Source organism: Misgurnus anguillicaudatus, chromosome 16 (assembly GCF_027580225.2).
Source record: "Misgurnus anguillicaudatus chromosome 16, ASM2758022v2, whole genome shotgun sequence".
NCBI classification, from domain to species: domain Eukaryota; kingdom Metazoa; phylum Chordata; class Actinopteri; order Cypriniformes; family Cobitidae; genus Misgurnus; species Misgurnus anguillicaudatus.
The window spans coordinates 31,087,231-31,107,152 of NC_073352.2; the positions used below are offsets into that span (position 1 = coordinate 31,087,231).

At 39.9% G+C, this 19,922-nt stretch overlaps 1 protein-coding gene across 5 annotated transcripts in view; it reads left to right on the forward strand.

Annotated features, from left to right (window-relative positions):
- LOC129422543 (transcription factor COE3) overlaps positions 1-19,922 on the forward strand; it is a 115,094-nt gene that overhangs the window by 57,185 nt on the left and 37,987 nt on the right. For 3 of the 5 annotated variants that reach the window (XM_055178533.2, XM_055178536.2, XM_055178535.2), the window contains exons 7-10: positions 15,739-15,820; positions 15,906-16,023; positions 18,514-18,647; positions 19,772-19,898. In XM_055178533.2, coding sequence (XP_055034508.1) covers positions 15,739-15,820; positions 15,906-16,023; positions 18,514-18,647; positions 19,772-19,898 — 461 coding nt within the window. The remainder of the gene's footprint in view (positions 1-15,738; positions 15,821-15,905; positions 16,024-18,513; positions 18,648-19,771; positions 19,899-19,922) is intronic. The other 2 variants (XM_055178534.2, XM_055178537.2) reach the window with 1 other exon arrangement.

Here is a 19,922-nt window from a genome sequence, read left to right on the forward strand (position 1 = left end):
TAATATGGTTTGTGCCGACTACAGTGCTTTTTTGGCAGTGAAATCCAATTATGTAAGATAAACAATTTGGAAACTCTGTTGGGTTGCCAATAAAGTAAAATCATTTGAAAAACATTTTACCTATACCTGTAGCTTTATACTCTTTAACTTATTTAAGATATTTCAGAAGAAGTAAAATATAACTGAGATTTCCTGAGCATTAAAAGAGCAAAACCTCCAAGCAATAAAATGTGGGTGATCAAGCATGTGGGGTCTGTTAACTCCTCTCACAGTTGTGAGGAGGTGCTGTCACAGCGTAAGGCCGGCGGGCCTCCTCGTCACTCTCTGGTTATTAGTGCCAGAGAGACCAGCTGCTCCCCCAGCTGTAAGGGAGGAGGTGATTTATTAATTGAGTGGCAGTTTTTTTTTATCTCACACATTGTGCCGGGACGTGACGAGAGCTGTTCTTTCTGCGTCCTCCTCAAAAACTGACACCATCCCTGTCCATCACCGTTTTACTCTACTGTATGTGCGGCACGATCTAGAATAGGAGATCCCAGCCCTTGTCCTCTTAATAACTGAATACATCAGCGTGATGAGATGAAAGACTAATAGACTATATAGGAGTGAGTAAATCTCACGGGAACCTACTAACTCATTACTTATCAACCGGTTCACACAAATGAAATTCACACTACAACCTGAATTCAGTGGCGCACTTGGATCAATATGTCGACTTGTGGCAATAGCACTCTGATCAGATTCATTCTGTGAGATCGTTTTATTTTCTCTTCCTCTCTGAATTAATCTGGCCCGTTTTAATACACCACAGGAGACACTTTTTAAACATTGCATGTGTTGCTGAATAAGGGTGACCATACGTGCCATTTTCTCCGGACCGGATCAGGTGTGTCCTCTGGAAGTCGACCGCATACGTCATCGAGGTACTCACATTTCAGTTAAAAAATAGACACAAAGTACTGCCTGATGCCTGTTGAAGATCATACGATTAAAACGTTGATAATAAAGAGATTTTGATATACACTCACCTAAAGGATTATTAGGAACAACTGTTCAATTTCTTATAAATGCAATGGTGTAATGGTGTGGGGGATGTTTTCTTGGCACACTTTAGGCCCCTTAGTGCCAATTGGGCATTGTTTAAACGCCACTGCCTACCTGAGCATTGTTTCTGACCATGTCCATCCCTTTATGACCACCATGTACCCATCCTATGATGGCTACTTTCAGCAGGTGCACCATGTCACAGAGTCGAATCATTTCAAATTGGTTTCTTGAACATGACAATGAGTTCACTGTACTAAAATGGCCCCCACAGTCACCAGATCTCAACTCAATAGAGCATCTTTGGGATGTGGTGGAACGGGAGCTTCGTGCCCTGGATGTGCATCCCACAAATCTCCATCAACTGTAAGATGCTATCCTATCAATATGGGCCAACATTTCTAAAAAATGCTTTCAGCACCTTGTTAAATCAATGCCATGTAGAATTAAGGCAGTTCTGAAGGCGAAAGGGGGTCAAACACAGTATTAATATGGTGTTCCTAATAATCCTTTAGGTGAGTGTATATTTGCAAGCATATGATTTTTTAAAACTTTGTCCACATTTGGACTTCATTGTCTCTTACAATCATTGTAGTTTTATTCTTACCTTAAAATGTAACGGTAGCTGAAATAGAAACTGAAATATTAAACCCCGATGGCATAGGCGGTCGACCAATGCGACCTCCAGAAGATGCACACCGAATGGCACTTATTGAGATGTAGACTCCTGTATCTACATCTACAAGGTGTACATGAATTAATAAAGGGAAACATTTTTGGTTCCTCAAAGAACCTTCGCTGTGTGAAACCAAATGTTAAAGGTTCTCCAAGGACAACCACAAGGCCAAAAATGGTTCTTCTACAGCATCTTGAAGCACTTTTTAAGAGTGTACCAAATTTAGATACTTTCTACTGTAACATCAAAGCCTTTTTTCATTAAAGAGATAAAATTAAAAGTCTGCTTTTGTCGAGCCATTCCACATTAACAGCGAACAAATCACATGACCCCAAACCCCACAGCTCACCGGTTTAAGTCCACCATCCCCAGTGACCGTCCTCCGATAAATCAATACGGTATCTGAGCGTAACTCCGCGCCCCCAGTACACCGAGTAAATCCATTCTGCTGTTTAACAAACAAGACAGTTTGCGTTTAGTAGGTGTAAGTTTGCAATCTGGAGGCAGTCATGGCTAAACGCTTGACCTCCCAGCGTTGGCAGGTTTCTATCATTGTCATGTGATTACTCTTTCGCTTCTGAGCTCTCTCGACACTCAGGGCCTTTCTGGCAGGTTTGAGCCGTAGCAGACGAGACGATGGTTTGAGAAATGCGGCGTTCATCAAATTTCGTCGGAATGTAAATCAAAACATAAAGACTTCACCTGCGGGCCCAGCCGCTTGAGCTCGGATTGCGAGTATCGCTTTTCGACAGCTTCTCATTAAGTCAAACTCACGCCAGCTGTGTACACTCACGGCCCGGACTCTCCAGAACTTTGCGGGAAGATCCGCGCCCTCTCCGGGGGTCGGAACCAACGACCTATTTCTGATTGGCGAGCTGTGCCGTCTTCTGCTACGCTGTGTTCCTCTAAACAAAGGCCCATCAGGAAGAAACGAGGCGAGGATTGAAACTGTGTGATTTGCTGCTCAGTGAGGCCTTTAGAAATGGGAAGCGTTCATTAGGCAATCTGTTTCAGGAAAGATTCAGGAAAGATATTGGTATGACCGTGTGTGTGTGTAACTGTCCTCAGTCCTGTCCAGGCCTGCAAACACGGCCAGATGGTGATGTTGGGTTCACCTTGTCCATGACCGTTTCTTCAGTGCAGCAGAGAATGAGGTGTGCCAAAACAGATGGATAATATTGGTCTGCTCTGTGATTTTAAAACCTGCATCTGGATTTTTATTTATTTATTTATTTATTTATCTATCTCTTGCTCACCTGCACTCTCGTCACCTCGAACCGATAGCAAACTTTCATCTTTCCCGACAGTAATAGTTTGGTTTTTGTGTAGGTTCTTGTTATGAACAAATCCCCCTTTATTATTTGTGTTGCAGTCGAGTTTAATTAAACCCAACGTCTGATGCGCCCCAAAATGGCCGACGCTCTTTAAACACTTCAAAAGCACTCGCAAATTACATTGACTATGTAACCGTTGCATCATGTGTGCATTTCATAGCCACATAATGTATCGGGGGCTGATGCATCACCACTATTCCCTTTATCCCCCACTTCAAAAACAAAGCAACACACCCTACAAAGAGGAAAACAACTGATCTGAAGGCAATCGTGTTTCTTGGCTATAAGGTGGCAAAAAACTATTTATTTTTTTTATTTATTTTTTGAGAATGACTGTTTGTGTACGAGTATGAATTTCTTTCAACTGACAAACGAACGACGGACGTGGTGCTCGAAAAGGTTAAAGTGGCATAAGTGATATTAAAATGAGGCAGATGAGAGGCAACCTCCAGGCGTTATTCAAATGGAGGAGTTATTTTTAATTTTGGTTCAATAAAGCAAGGCGCTCAGCCATCTCTACCCAGATACTTAATTAAATACTTCACACACTATATTAGTTTTGTTTTGCCTGCCGTCGGTTCGGAATGGTAATAGCCATAAAGAGAAACATTTGTCTGACAGATAAAGTGAGGTATAAATCACTTTTCCCCTGAAGAACGATTTTGGAATAATAAAATACTCCTGTTTGCTGGCGTGAGAGAAATTATATTAGTTTCTACTTAAGGAGACAATTTTACCAACTGACTCGCTTTTATTCTCGCAGTCTTAAGGAACTCTCACATGTATCGTGCCGTACTCATTTAGCTCTGATTTACCTCACGTTTGCCTCAATCTCAGAACATCTGTATAGCTGGCTTTCAGAGAATTGATTTTTGTTGATTTGTTTTTGAATATTTACTTACTAAATTAGCATTCCTGATCCTATTGTGAATATTTCAGTGGTGTATTCCTAAAGGTGAAGTGTGTACATTTTTGAAAGATCTTTTGACAGTAATGCAATATAATATACATAACTATATTTTTAGTGGTGTTTAAAGACCTTAAATAATGAACTGTTATTTTTTGATTACCTTAGAATGAACCATTTTTATCTACATACACCGCGGGTCCCCTTACATGGAAATCGACGTCATGTTTCTACATTAGCCCTAAACGGACAAACTGCTCTACAAAGCGCGATTGTAAATACATTACATTTTCTCAGACGATGACATGTTTATTCTGTGACGTTACCGTAGCTTCTCTATGTGCTTCGAAATGGAGGGGTGCAATTCGCAACCTCACCACCAGATGCCGCAAAAATCTACACACTGCACCTTTAAAGTCACCATGAAAATAAAATTAAAAACTTTAATTTGTGGCATTTTTTTTTAACAAATTACCTCTCTGTCAGCTTCATAATTTTTTTTAAATTCATGTGCCCTCATAATCTTTAAACAAAAACGCAAATCTCCTCCCCTCTTCAAAACGATCTCTCTTTACTTCCGGTCATATGGTATGGCAGGTGGGCGGGGTCCGGGAGAAGCTCGCTGCGATTAGCAATTAGCAACACGACCCAAATTCAAACGATCCAATCAGATCTCGATGGCCAAATTCAAATCCAAATTCACAACTATACACTCGGATATACGGAAAATTAGGCAATCGATACTTATGCTTCTGGGCGACTTTAATAGTCTTTCATAAAATGCAGAAACTTTGCTCTTCGGAAACGACTTTTCTTATTTGATGACATCATCAAGCCCTCTAATCTTTTAGCTCCTCCTTTCCAGTCGGTTCTTCTAGTCTGTTCCTGATAGATTAAATCAATCGTAAATTGCTTGCTACATTTTATCGTAACTTAAAAAATATCCATGGCATTGAAGGATTCTTCCTTTTATAGTCTTAATTAGTAAAAATACAATTAGCAATTTAAATATGCATGCTCTTTTAATCCATAATATTTTATGAGTTTTGTTCTCATTTATGATGAGTATTATTGTACTCATTTAGGAGAACTATATTCAAAACATTTCTATATTGTATGCTGTATTATGTAGTGGTCCCTAAAATGTTAAATGGCAAAAAATGAGGCAAGTGAAATCTATTTAAAGGAAAAAAATGTACAGACAATTTTGTAAGTTATAAAAAATGCTGGGTTATTTTCAACCCAAAGTAACCCAGAAAATATTTGTATTTGACCAAACAATAGGTTAAAACAACCCAGCATAAATTATATGTGACCCTGGACCACAAATCAGTCATCAGGGTATTCAAAAAAAATTATAAGCATTTCACAATATTTGGTTGAGATACAATTATTGGAAAATCTTTAATCTGAGGGTGTAGAAAAATCTAAATATTGAGAAAATTGACTTTAAAGTTGTCCAAATGAAGTCCATAGCAACACATGTTACCAATGATAAATCATTTTTTATATATATTTTCATTAGAACATTTACAAAATATCTAATTGGAACATGGTCTTTACTTAAAATCCTAATGATTTTTGGCATTAAAAAGTATAATTTTGACCCATGCAAACTAAGTTCGTTGGCTATTGCTACTAATATACTCTTGCTACTCGTGGACCAGGGTTACGTATTTTTCTGGGTTAAAAATAACTATTTTTAGTTGTGACAAAACTTTTTGAATACTATTTGGTTGCTGATCTTCCTGGACCATATTTGTGGTTAATGTAACATAAACTTTATGTGGTTACTCTGCTAGGACACCAAGATATTTTGTACTTAATCCAAATGCTCAGATGCAATTTCCATTGAAACCATAGACAGTCAGATCCTTTAAGCCCGTTACAGTACGTACAGTGACCTCGCGGCTTTATTCTCTCTGTGTGCCGAGTAAGATATCTCCCTACGGACAGCCAGCCGAGCAGTGTCGGACGCCCATATTTCTCACTCTGTCTCCCATTCTGCAGGGTTTATACTGGTGGCATCTGGTTCTCTCTCTCTCCCTCTGTTCCCCAATATGTTCCCAATCTGTCCACAGGGCCTTCACTTGCTCTAATCTACCACTTCATCTTCAGCGAATACATCCGATCGCTCGCTGGGCTTATGCAGGGCCGCCGTCGAGAGCAGAACTGTCCTACAGCGCAGAACTTACTCGTTTTATTTTTATTTTTTTAAGAATGTGTGCTCCCTCATTTAGAATAATCTTTATTACTCAACAATTTTTTTTTAAAACAAATTTAAACTCATTCCTTGCAATAAATTGTGTTTGTGCACACGTACGCCAACACGTTTTGCAATTGAAACTCACTCTTTTTGCAACGTGCTTGATGATACACGGGTAATGGTTCTGCTATGAAGGGCTTTTGGCCGATTCTTGGCATGTTAGGAGAGACTTTTTGTACTCTTCCAAGAAAGGTCTGTTTTTTCTGCTGAGCTTTAATGAAGGAAGATTCCAGAAGTTAAAACTCTATGACAAAAGCTGTTTTTCTTGAGGTTTTTTGCCTTTATGGCTCTTCCTGAGGTTGAGTGGTTTCGGACAGCACACTTTCTCCTCGTATTTCCACCCACGAAAAATCCTTCCACACCCTCTCTCTCTCTTTTTCTCTCTTTCTCCATCCGCAGCGGTTTCCCCTGTCTGAGGAAAAAACTGCCGGCCTGTGGGTGAAAAATGGGGCCATTTGGGCTTGTTTGTAAGTTCTGTCAAGAAGTAGCACCCCTGGCTTGGCCCGGTTAACAAATTGGATGTTTAATCTGGTGACATTCGTATCTGGGCCAAGGGCTAATGTATGTGTCTAAGAATAACCGGCCGGCCAACCTGATAGATGGGAAGCTATTATAGGCGGTATTTAAATCTGAGGGCACAATTCCTCTATTTCCATGGCGGGAGACTGACAGCTTGATTTCGGCACTGGGGGGCTCGGATAGAGCTGTCAGTCTGCACACATCAAGAAGGGATTTTCTTTGTTTTCTTTCTTTAACACCATCTTCTCTTCCTCCTTTTACGTGATTGACTGAGCAGGTTGTTAACCGTGATGGTTGAGATGGAGCCCCTTCGAGATAGAGATCTTTCACTTTAGTTCTCGACTCATGCAACACTCTGTTGGACTGGTGCGTTTCTAGATGATTGTGTTTTCTGTGATCCTATGAATGTTTAGTAGCGCTTGCTTAGCAGAGCATTACTATTGCAATATGCTCTTAAAATAAAGAAGCTAAAGAAGAACCGATTTTGGATCAACGGTTCCATAAAATAATAGAAAAAATGTTGTAGAGACTTTGAAAGATAAGAAAGAAATGGTTGTTTATCTTGTCAATTAAGAGAAAACGCTTCCTTGCCAATGACGAGTTTTTCCGCCAATCCATATTTTTTCTATTATTCAGCAGATGGCGCTCTTACCCAACTTATAAAACCTGGAAGCAGCCCCTTAGGGCAAACAGTACGAACTCTGTGTATGTTTTGATAATCGCTCTGAATTTGATTTCTAATAAAAATCCTTCACAAAAATATAATTATCTCAGCTTTTTGCTCAAAATTTTGTAATTTTGAAAAAAACATACCCATATTTGAGAGGTGATAAAAAGAAAACAAATAAAGGTAGAACTTTTTTGTTTGAAAGCAGAGAGTCTGTACTTTCATTTGATATCTTGTATGTTTATATATTTAAAGAAGAGCATTTTCTGCAAGGCATTAAACTTTTGTAAAAATCATAAAAAATGCTGGTGTGGTTGGCAACCTTTTCTTAAATGCTGAGAGTTAAGAACTGTTGACCTATAAATCTATAATCTAAATCTATAAATCTCCACCTGGGGTCAGGGGCCCACTAGGGGGCATCGGCAAACTTTTGAGGGGGCCTTAAAGGGGACATATCATGAAAATCAGACTTTTTCCATGTTTAAGTGCTATAATTGGGTCCCAAGTGCTTCTTTCAACCTAGAAAATGTGAAAAAGATCAACCCAGTAACCCAGTAGTTTTGGTAAACCATTCTCTGCAAGCATGTGAAAAAATATTGAAATTTTGTCTCCCCTTGTGATGTCAGAGGGAGATAATTTGCACTATCCAACCACTGCACTGACATTTAGTGCAGAGATCAGCTCATTTGCATTTAAAAGGACACATTTTTGCTTAGACCTACAAAGTGGCAATTTTAAAATGTTATAATAAATGATCTATATGGTATTTTGAGCTAAAACTTCACGTATGTACTCTGGGGACACCAAAGAATAATTTGACATTTTAAAAAAGTCTTGTGAAATGTCCCCTTTAAGACAGATAAAAACATCTAAAACAGCTAAAAATCTAGATTGATTAATACACAATCTGTTTATTTCACCCTGCCATCTACTGTATGCCCATTTCACACGCTTTTGCTATGGAGTTTCAGATGAAGACCAAAGTAAACCATCTGTTAGATCTAGCAGTTAAACCCACTACAGCCAGAGTCCATTAAAATTCACATGGTTGCATAAGAGATTGTATTTATTGTGCTAAGCGTAATGATTCAGAGTTCACGGGGAAATGTGCAGTTTATGGCTTACATGAGATCGTGACAGATTTCTGGAGTTTCAGTTATGGGCGTAATAAGCGACTTCGCTCCGTTCAGGAAGCGCAGCCTGCAGTAATTGCCGATCCATTCCTCTGTTCTGAGGTCAGCGGCGTTCACGTGTGTTACGCGTTCGCTCCTCGCCGCATTATGTCATGGATTGATTTCGATCGGAGGTACAAATGTGTTCTTCGCCATGGTAACAGGGGCCAAAATAAAGAGAAGGAGGGATCGCCGGGGAGGAGTTTGCGTCCGTGTGATCCGCCTTGCCTAAAGTTGCTGTTAAATACAAACAGGCACGTCGACACTGTTCACTGTTCGCTCCAAATAAACACATCCCACTAATGTTTTTACAGCACCCTTTTTTTTCTTTGTCAGTTTTATCTTTCTTCCTACTGCCATCTTTCCTTTTTTCCAAGAGAGCAGATGGTGAAGTCATGGATTTATTTTCCCATCCTTGACTCTTGGAAATCGCCGTCTTTGTTACGTGATGAATCTCTCATAAAACATAAGGGAAAAATATGAGAACTGTTAGCATACGCAGGCAGCCGCCACATTACAAATAACTCTTGTGTAAAACGCTAATGAGTTGTGTTTGCTAAGTCAAGCATCACTGTCGCTGTTCAAATCTCTCACCCCATGCACGAGTAACAAACACCTTACCCCAAGAATTAACGTTTGGTAAGCAACCACCTGACAACCATTCAGAACACCTTAACAATGCCATGATATTGAGAAGTCAACTTTTGCACATGCAAACAACACACATGAAAAAAACACTGTAGTTTATTTTAGTATTTAGTGAATGTAGCTTACTGTAGTAATTTATAGAAATGAATTCATCTTGTTAATGTGTACTACATATTCATAATATTAGCAATGGTGAACTGTAGTAAAAACTGAAGTATACTTGAATATTTACTATAGTTTCAAAGACTATATTTTACTACAGTTTACTAACGTAAATAGTAAAGCAATTATTTCAGGACTATTCACATTTAAAAATTCATGTTGATTTTGACTTCATTTTCTCATTCATGTATGAATTTTGTTTTTCTGATGAACACAAAAGAAGATATTTTGATAAATGGTGATAAGCACACAGATGACTGTAACCACCGACTTCCATAGTAAGAAAAACAAATACAATGGACTTCATTGGGAACCATCAACTCTGTGCTTACCATATTTTATATTAAAAAATCTTATAATAATTTATCAAAATACATCTGTAGTATTTGTTTTTCCTACTATGGAAGTCAATGGTCAACTGTGTGCTTATCATCATTTATCTTCTTTTGTGTTCATCAGAAAAACAAAATTCATACAGGTATAAAACAACATGAAGATGAGAAAATAATGTCAGAATTTAGATTTTAGGTGAACTATCCCTTTAATAGATTAAACTAAAACATTGTTATTGTTCAATTTATTAGCAAAACAATTTAATTCATACATACACAAGTTGATATTTCCCTTATTGTTAAAAGGATCAGTCCATTTCTTAAAAAATCCAGATAATTTACTCAGCACCATGTCATCCAAAATGTTGATGTCTTTCTTTGTTCAGTCGAGAAGAAATAGTTTTTTGAGAAAATTATTCCAGGATTTTTCTCAGTTTAATGGACTTTAATGGACCCCAACACTTAACAGTTTAATGCCGTTAAAATTGCAATTTCAAAGGACTCTAAACGATCCCAAACGAGGCATAAGGGTCTTATCTAGCTAAACGATTGTCATTTTTGGCAAGAAAAATAAAAAATATGCACTTTTAAACCACAGCTTCTCGTCTTCCTCTGGGCTAGCGCGACCTCACGTAATACGTTATCACGTAAAGAGGTCACGGATGACGTATCGAAACTACGCCCCAGTGTTTACAAGTGTGGATAAAGAGGACCGTTCCAACGTTGTTGTATGTCGAACAATACTAATTAATGTCTTTGTGTCAGTTTATTGTTTAAAATGGTCCGCAAATGTGCGTTTCATATATGTAACACCTGACCTTTCCACGGCATTATGCAATAACGTGAGGTTGCGCTGGCTCGTCAAAAGTGTTTAAAAGTGGTTTAAAAGTGCATATTTTTTATTTTTCTTGTTTCGCTAGATAAGACCCTTATGCCTCATTTGAAATCGCATAGAGTCCTTTGAAACTGCAATTTTAAGCTGCATTAAAACTGTTAAGTTTTGGGGTCCATTAAAGTCCATTAAAATTAGAAAAATCCTGGAATGTTTCCCTCAGAAAACATAATTTCTTCTTGACTGAACAAAGAAAGACATCAAGATTTTAGATGACATGGTGGTGAGTAAATATCTGGATTTTTTTAAGAAAATGGACTAAGCCTTTAACTCATGGTTTGCTTTAATATTCATTTCCCCCAGTTGTTTCACAAACTTACGAAGTCCTGATTTATAGATTTCAAAGGAAGGGAGATGCTCTGTGTCTCATTATGAGTGTCTATGATATGTGCAGGAGTCTGTATTAACTGTTTTGTGTGTTCATAACAAAGGTAAGAGGCCAGAAGAGCAGACATAAGATGCAATGTACAGGATGATACTGAGGAGAGAGCAAGAGACAAAGATCCCTTCTAGAGACTGTTTGAGTGCCTTATTAAATATTTAGTCTGATTGTACACGGCCCTGTAATTGCCATCTTGGCTAGTGAATAATTGATGACGTGTAGGAGAGCCAAAGAGAAGCCCAGTCTCTCTCTCTCTCTCTCTCTCTCTCTCTCTCTCTTCCACACACATATCCATACCTTGTAGGCCTTTATTGTTAATATTATCTTGTCCTCATTAGCTAACATGATTTCTTGGAAAAATTAATTACAACCTCTGTTAAAATGTTATCTGTGCTATCTTACCAATCATTTTTGGGCAGCACTAAATTATTGTGGTAAACTTTAGCTCATTTTTTTTAAACAACAACCCAATCCAGTTGTAGTCCCATCAGAGCAAACAGTTAAATGTTTGAGTTTGTCTGCCTTTTGTTGCTTTGTCCACTTAGATCGATTCCGGTGGGTACGTATACGGATGCACCGCACGTCATTTTGGATAAAAGCACCAGACAAATGTTTGAATATGAATTTAAACATACACTAATCAGATCTCTGTCCAATAGAGAAAATGTGTGTTGAGATAAGTGGCTGCCCATCGGATGCCAAGCTAATAATTCCTGCCCATTTTTTAAGCATCTCAAAGAAGAAAATCTTTTCATAGAAAACAACTAATGCAGCAAATGGTGGCCGAGAATTGGAGCCATGGCAGCTTTTAAAAATACCTCTGGTGAAATATTGATTTTTTTCTTCTTGCCTAACGTAATAAGTGAGAGACTCCAGGGATGTGTGTGTGTGTGTGTGTGTGACGATGTGTGAGCAGACAGAGATGCTCTTTTTCACACATCATGTGAGGACGATTGTGCGTGTGTGTGTTAGCATACGGGTGTATTGAGCACTCGATATGGCAGATTTAACAAGCTGTACATGATGACTATAATGAGGGACTATGGTATGTTTATCTTGGAGAGTGTATCTGGACGAAAAACGCAAACGGGATTTTACTCCAAAACAGCAATCAGACTGAATGGAGGTATAGGCAAGACTCCTGCAATTGTCCTTGTGTCTCCTTTAGTTTCAGAAGAGGTCTCAATAATTGTGCTTTTTCATTCAAAACCAAATTATTTGAGCTTGCCTCCTAAGGGAATTAAAAAACAACAATTGATACTTTATTAGATCTCCTTAGGCAAACTTTAAGAAGTAAAACTGTCTTTTGGGACATCACTAAACCAATCAACATCCATCAACAATCAGATCTGCTCAATTAGATCCCAACAATAAGGCCAGGTCCACATTAATGATGTCAGTCGCTCAGTGGACCGAGCCGTAGGTGAGGGAGCCCGGCCTAAGAAGGCATAACCATCCGCTTCCGGTCTCCGTCCAACCCCGAACCCTTTCCGTGCCGTTCCCCCGAGTTAGAGAGGGAGAAGTGGAGTGGGTGCTCAAGACCAGCAGTAATTTCTGACTTCGTGTTGGAGGCACATTAAGGACTGACAGGGCCACACAGCCCCCTGTAATTGATTGCAGACCGGCGTAATGAGGTGACGGCTTACAACACAGACGCCAACTCTCTCATTATCTTTACCCACCTTTTTAAGAGCAGGGCGAGAGAGGGAGAGACAGGCTGAGAGAGAAAGACAGAGAGAAGGATAGAAAGAAACACTGAGACTAATAACCGAGCCCTGGCTCTAGAAGTTCATTAATTATTTATGTTGTTTTAATAAGTTTTAGATGGGGAGGAAGAGGTTCGACGTGAGAGTTAGACTTTCCTTTCTCCGTGTTTCTCCGTGTCCACACCTCAATTCGCCTGTTCTGTCATTCTGTCGTTTCCTATAGCTGTCCGCACATTTCGTTCTGAGCTCTTCGTGTCAAACAATAGGTATTATATCAGTCAGCGGAAAGGAATTTGAGGGGGGGGGGGGCGTTTCAACCCTGTCTTAGCTTCAGCCTCTACGAAAAATAATTCCCATATACTGCAATATGGTTTAAGTTATATGCAATTTCATAAATATTTATTGTCTTTTTTGTTTATAGTTTTACTATAACCGGACTGACAGAAAAACAACAGCCTTAAGCGTTGGGAACCAAGAACCGGTTCTGTATTTCATAAGGAACTGGAACCTCACGGAATTCTTACTGTGGGTTCACACCAGACGCGTTTGAGGCGTCAAATTCGCGTCTACCGAATTGTTGGACGCTTGAACATTTTGAGTGTACTCACTTCATTTGTGCGTGAAAGCTGCGTGTAAAATTCTAGTCATCGAGACATTCACGAGGAAATTCTCTTCATGGGAGGGGCTTGTACGACTCTGCTCGCTTTCTGTAATTACGTCACCACTACAGCAAGCTCCTGATTGGTTAACGCGGCAAAGTTCAGATTTTTCAACTCACGTGTTTCTCACGGCAATGCTCAATTTGCGACATTCGCGCGAATGAGGCGGAATCGCGTCTACCGTGATGCGCTAAACGCCTCATTCGCGCTGTGTGACCTCCAGATGCACGTCAGTGCGTCTTTACATTGACTTAAAATTTAAATCACTCGCACTTGACGCCTTTACCGCGGCTGGTGTGAACGCAGCATTAAGTTGCGGTTCTAAAAGCAGTTTCAATGTGATGCACTGGAAAAATGCTGGGAGCGGTCACTTTACATTTTTTACCTCATGAATATTAATGACGTTGAGCCACTCTTTACAGTCATGCAACCAAATTAACGCAGATTACCACAGAAAACACTTGCGTTGCTGAGGTGCGCTTTGTATACTTTGTGTAAAACATGTCTAAAAGAAAGTCAAAAGTGTGAATTAATTTCCAAAGGTATAACGATTCACTTTTAATGGGTGAACTGAATTGTGGATCAGTTGGCACCGCGTCACTGCCGTTGCTCGCGGCAGAAGTTGAACATTTCTCAACTTTTCAAGCGGTAACATGTGGGTCAGCCAATCAGATTGTCTTATGCAAATAACCTAGGCAGAGCCAGCCAATTACTTTAATGGAGCATGTGCTGCGGCCACTGTGATTTGCTGTTGGCCACACTTCATACCAGCCTTCCGTCAAGCGTTAACGCTTTCGCCCCGTGTGAATGTACCGTAACAGCAGATAATGCTGATCCAGCTTGTTTTGAACTTAGATTATTCCTTTTAATGTCTGTTAGTGACACTGGACCCATTTCAAACCTGTCCTGCCTATTTCTTTCCACTCACCCCCATTTTCCTGTCTGAGATCTCCATTCCACCCTGAGCCTCGTCATCTAAAAGCACCCCCCACACTTCCAAACACTGGGCTAGTCCTGCCCTGATCCGAAGGGAGCCGGCCTGCTTTGAAGTGCTGCCGCCTTTCCAGGATGAGACCTGGAATCTCACATTCCCTGTCAACTCCTGCCCAGTGGCAGATGGAGAAGTCTAGACCTACGAGACACGCGTCACACGCTTCTCCCCCCTCCGCTCTCACATCTCGCTGTCTCTCTCTTTCTTCGTATTCCTGCGCTCCGAGGTCTCTCCCGATCCAGGACCGGCTAAGCAGATCTCGCCCTCCGATCCGTGCAGCGTTCTTTACTTTCAGATGGTGACCAGGGTGGTGATAAACACGGTTCTCCTCTAATATCTGAGAAGAGTTTCACTTACAAAGCTTGTCTCCTGCTGTGTTTTAATTCAATCCTTATTGATCCATATCTCTCCTTCCAAGGACTCCAATATCATATGAATGGAGCTCAGGGATGGGTTCCCCCTTATTATTGTATTCCATGGCCATAAAGGGCATTAGCAGCCAACAGACCAACCCAGATCGAGTATCAGTCGATACTAGCTAAAGAGAGCAGGCTTTCTCTCTCTTTCTCGGTAGATTTCTCTTTTTCCCTATCTTTCCCTCCTCTCTCTTTAAGGGTCTAAAGTATATATTGTGATTATATCATGTGGTAAAGTGAGATTCAGAAAAATTGCTTGAGTTAGCACCGTGTGTTTTTTTAAAGATATTGTTACTGTCTTATTAGAGAGAAATCAATGCCGTCTGCAGATAGCGCCCATTTATATCGCAGACGGGGCTTCTCTCGCCACCGTTTCCACCAGCATCCCTCGCTCCGTGGGGTAGCAGCGATGGAGGTTATCCTGTGGTTAATGTGACATGGCTGTCTGCGACCTTGCTGGTTGTTAACTGCCCGGATTATTATTGTGATAATGTGGCAATTAAAAGGAAAGCACTCCATCAAAATAGTGGGGCTTATAGTCTTGGAGATGAATGCATAGAGATTACAAGCCAGGGGAAATGCATTAAGACTGCAATCCATTTCTTACTGTAGCCTACCTCCAGCAGAGGAGGCTATTATGGCTCATCTTCATTGATATCCATTCCCGATCAATAGTGCCAGGGTGAGGTAAAAAAAAAGAGTAAATCAACAAGGCCAAGTTAGTCTTCAATATAAAGGATGAAAAATCAAACCTCATCTCTAATTACACATCTTGTGTCTACACGAACGTCTGCTCGTGGACTGGACTAAATCACTTACAGACAGCTATTAGCGTGCCACATATTGTACGACGGATTGTTTTGTCTTGCCGACTGTAAATAATGCATACGGTTCCTTGTAGTTGAAAAGTCTCATTGTGTTATAGCTCACACATGAAAGATGTTTGTCTGTTTTTTCTCTTCCAGATTTTTCCTGAAATTCTTCCTAAAGTGTAATCAGAACTGTTTGAAAAATGCAGGGAACCCCAGAGACATGAGGAGGTTTCAGGTGAGTATACATAATATAGAGAAAACAGCTGGTTTTGTGTGGTTTGGACACGTGACCAAATGAAATTGCTTTTTGGTCTCTGTAGGTGGTGGTCTCCACTACAGTGAATGTCGATGGTCATGTCCTGGCCGTTTCAGATAATATGTTCGTCCACAACAACTCCAAACATGGGCGGAGGGCGAGACGCCTGGACCCATCTGAAGGTAAGACGCAAGCATTCCTGATGTTTCCCATCTGCTTAGATATTTTTTGCAATGTTTAAATTCCTATTATGCGTGAAATTGAAGGAAAATATGCGCGGTATCCAATGACTTGCTAAATAATGCAATAAACGGCCCCAGGTGAAAAAGAAGTACACTTCCATAATGTACTTGAAGTGCTCTATTTTTGCGCACTAATTTTGTACTTAATATACTAAAATTTCTTCTTTTTTTCTTCCTCTAGTACTTATTTTTAACAAAGTGGCTCAAAGTAGCACGGATAAGTACTTAGTTGTTCTTACGAGTATCTTAAGAACAACTAAAGAACAGTGGCGGCCGTTGACTTCTTTTCCGAGGGGCGCAAATTCAATGTGTTTGGAGTGTCACGTGTTGCTCGTAATGTCAAAATATGTGTTTGTTGCATCATGTGAATCATGTGCATTATGCATCATGTCAAAATGCGTACCTGCTGTACACACATCGAAAGGGTTTATGATAAAAGTGACGCTCACGTTCACAAAATACTCACAAGACACTCCCTTAACACTAAACTCTGATAACACATGAGATTAAAGGGATGGTTCACCCAAAAATGAAAATTCTGTCACCATTTTCTCAATCTCATGTTTGTTACAAACCTGTATAAATTTCTTTGTTCTGATTAACACAAAGGAAGATATTTAATTCCATAGTATTCTTTTTTCCTACCATGGAAGTAAATGGGGTCCACAAATGGTTTGGTTGCAAACATTCCTCAAAATATCTTCCTTTGTGTTCATCAGAACAAAGACATTTATACAAGTTTGTAACAACATGAGATGGATAAAATGGTGACAGAATTTTCATTTTTGGGTAAAATATCTCTTTAAGCGAGTATCTGGCAAACGTGAGCGTCTCCTTTTATAAACGGTCCTAATATCTACCATTTTGGTAGCCTGGCTCTGCACTCCTACGTGCTTCCGCTTAATTTTCATTTCGCTTCAGTACAACTTCTGGGACTGCTGTGTAGAGTTTCATTTTCTCCTGCAAAAATCTGCAGGTCCAATCAGCGAACAGAGGGGGGTGGCTAAGAACGTTGAGGTCGTGCGTCAGTTTGAGTTGTAGTTCAGTAATGGCAGCGGAGAAAGACGTGAGAAAAGCTATTCAGTCCGTTGTTGCAAAACTGCCGAATATACAGAAGTTAAAGCCGGAGCAAGAACCAGGTTTGCTATGTTTTGTTTGTCTGATTATTCTTACTTGTTGTTTTCGGCCGGTTTCGGCGCATGATATACGTCACGACCACACGTTAGCGATCGCCTGGCAGATCCTGAGTGACTCTGGGCAGATCCAATAGTTTTAAACTTCAACAGAGGACCCTCCTCAACGGAAGTAACGTTTTGCAATGGAGCGTGGCCATACTCTCTGTACAAATGAAAATAATGTACGAGAGTCTGGTTGGACCAGGCTACCATTTTGGTACAGATATGTACTTTTGAGGCACCAGTATGTACCTCTAATGTACTTATGTGTTCCTTTGAGGTACCAATATGCACCTTTTAGGTACTTTTTGAAAAACTACCACCCCTGTGACAACCCCAGTACCTTCTTGAACCTTTATTTCTGAGGTTTTTTTTTAAAGTAAAGATAAATCAGGTCCTGTGCATCTGTAGTGTCGAGCTGCACTAGGTATTGTCACCTTGTATGTGAAGAAAATTTGAGAACTTCACCTCCCCGCTGACCTCAGAACAGTTCCTACACGTAGAAATTTGTGATGAGCTCTGCGATTGTTTGGTGTGTGAACACTCTGTGGTAAAATCTTCCCAATTGAAAACAGAAAGTGGGACTGTTTAGTAATTCTCTGAAGATGGGAAGTCACTGACAGCAATGCATTGTAGGAAACGTGTAGGCTTTCATCTTTAACGCTTGAGAATACCCAAAAAAGGCAACATCTCCATTTCACACCAACAGGTGAATGCAAATTACGTCCGATGTTTTCTTTCTTTTCATCTACTCATTGTCACAGGATTCTACAAAATTCCCTGTTTGCACAGATGTTTACCTCCACAACAAAGAAAAATTTCAAAAGCAATCAAAAGTGACCTCAAGTTAAAAGTTTTGGAGTAAAGCAGAGTATACATGCAGCAATGTGGTGAAACGGCCCCTTGGTTTGCCTGTTAGCTCGCCAAGCAGCGACCAATCAATTCCCGTCCATCGCCAGTGGAGACTGGGCCAGTCATTCAGTCAGCCTGTCTGCCTCCAAACCGCCTGCTCATACAGTAGACGGATTTACGATAAAAGACGAAAAAAAACTTAATGGTTTTATTGAGCTGAGTGGTGCATAGACACCAAAAGACAAACAGCTTCAAATGAGCTCTTACAGTCATCTGACTTACTGTTAATATTTTTTTCTTTCGCATTTGGGATGTGCATGCAGCAAGTTTCCCAAAAGATACTGTGAAAAAGCACTGACATCTGTCTAACACAGATAATGTGATGTGATCTTGTTTTCCGAAGCAGCCACTCCATGCATTAAAGCCATCAGCCCCAGCGAGGGGTGGACGACTGGGGGAGCCACCGTTATCATCATCGGCGACAACTTTTTCGATGGATTACAGGTGGTCTTCGGCACAATGCTTGTTTGGAGTGAGGTAGGTCATAAAATACAAAAAGTTATTAAGCTTTGAAAATCCTATTCATTTATATTCTAAAGATATTATGTTATAAAATAACCATATTAGTTTCTTATTTTTTAATTTTCTAAATACTTTGTTGAAGCTTATTTAGGTTTCAACAATAGCAACAGCAGCAACTGGTTTTAATGTTTAAGCCCAGCAAGCAATTTTGCGTTTATAAGACTAATAGCCGTTTAAACACTGCAAAATTTGGGGCGTCAGTAAATTTTTTTATTAGATGTCTAGGCGTAACCCCAAATTAAATGAAAATAAATACATATATCCAAACACCATATAATACATTTCTCAAGTTATCTTGGCAAAAACGACCTGTACCGAATTTTCTGGACTATAAGTCGCTCCGGAGTATAAGTCGCATCAATCAAAAATCCATTATGAAGACGAAAAAACATATAAGTCGCAGGACTATACGTCGCATTTATTTAGAAAATTATTTTACAAAATCCAAGCCGAAGAACAGACATTTAATCTGTACGACGTACGTTAACGTAATACAAACAGTTATTTACACGATACACAATAGCATACTGAATAAATCTGAATATGATAAATGAACAGAACAAGCCAACGTGCATCAAGTTCGCAGGCTCTTCATTCCACATCACCGAATTCATTCAATTTTATAAATACAGTAGCAGCATAGCGGACTCTCGCGGCTGTAGACGGTAATATATGTCAAAATTAATTTATACTGACTTACAAGTCACACCTGACTATAAGTCGCAGGACCAGCCAAACTATGAAAAAAATGCGACTTATAATGCCGAAAATACGGTAAACAAATTCAAACTTATTTTGGCTAGAAGTAGGTTATTCATAGCCAGACTCATATCGGGTGTATAGTTAACCTAGATGGTGAAACGATGGCTATTGCTTGCTGGGAACCTAAAGTTTAATGACCCCCATTTTCAAAGGGCCAAAAAACTACAGCATCTTCCACAATATACGGCTAAAATCTATAAGCTGTGTCCTTTAAGTAATGAATCCCTCTTTAGCTCCAATATCACTTGTTTATATACTGGAGAAAGTACTTGTGTATTGAGTGTTGACCACTGAACGTGTTCTCCGATGGCTTCCAGCTCATCACACCTCATGCGATCCGGGTGCAGACGCCCCCTAGACACATCCCTGGGGTCGTGGAGGTCACACTTTCCTACAAGTCCAAGCAATTCTGCAAAGGAGCTCCGGGGCGCTTTGTCTACACAGGTATACAACACTTACCACCGCCTG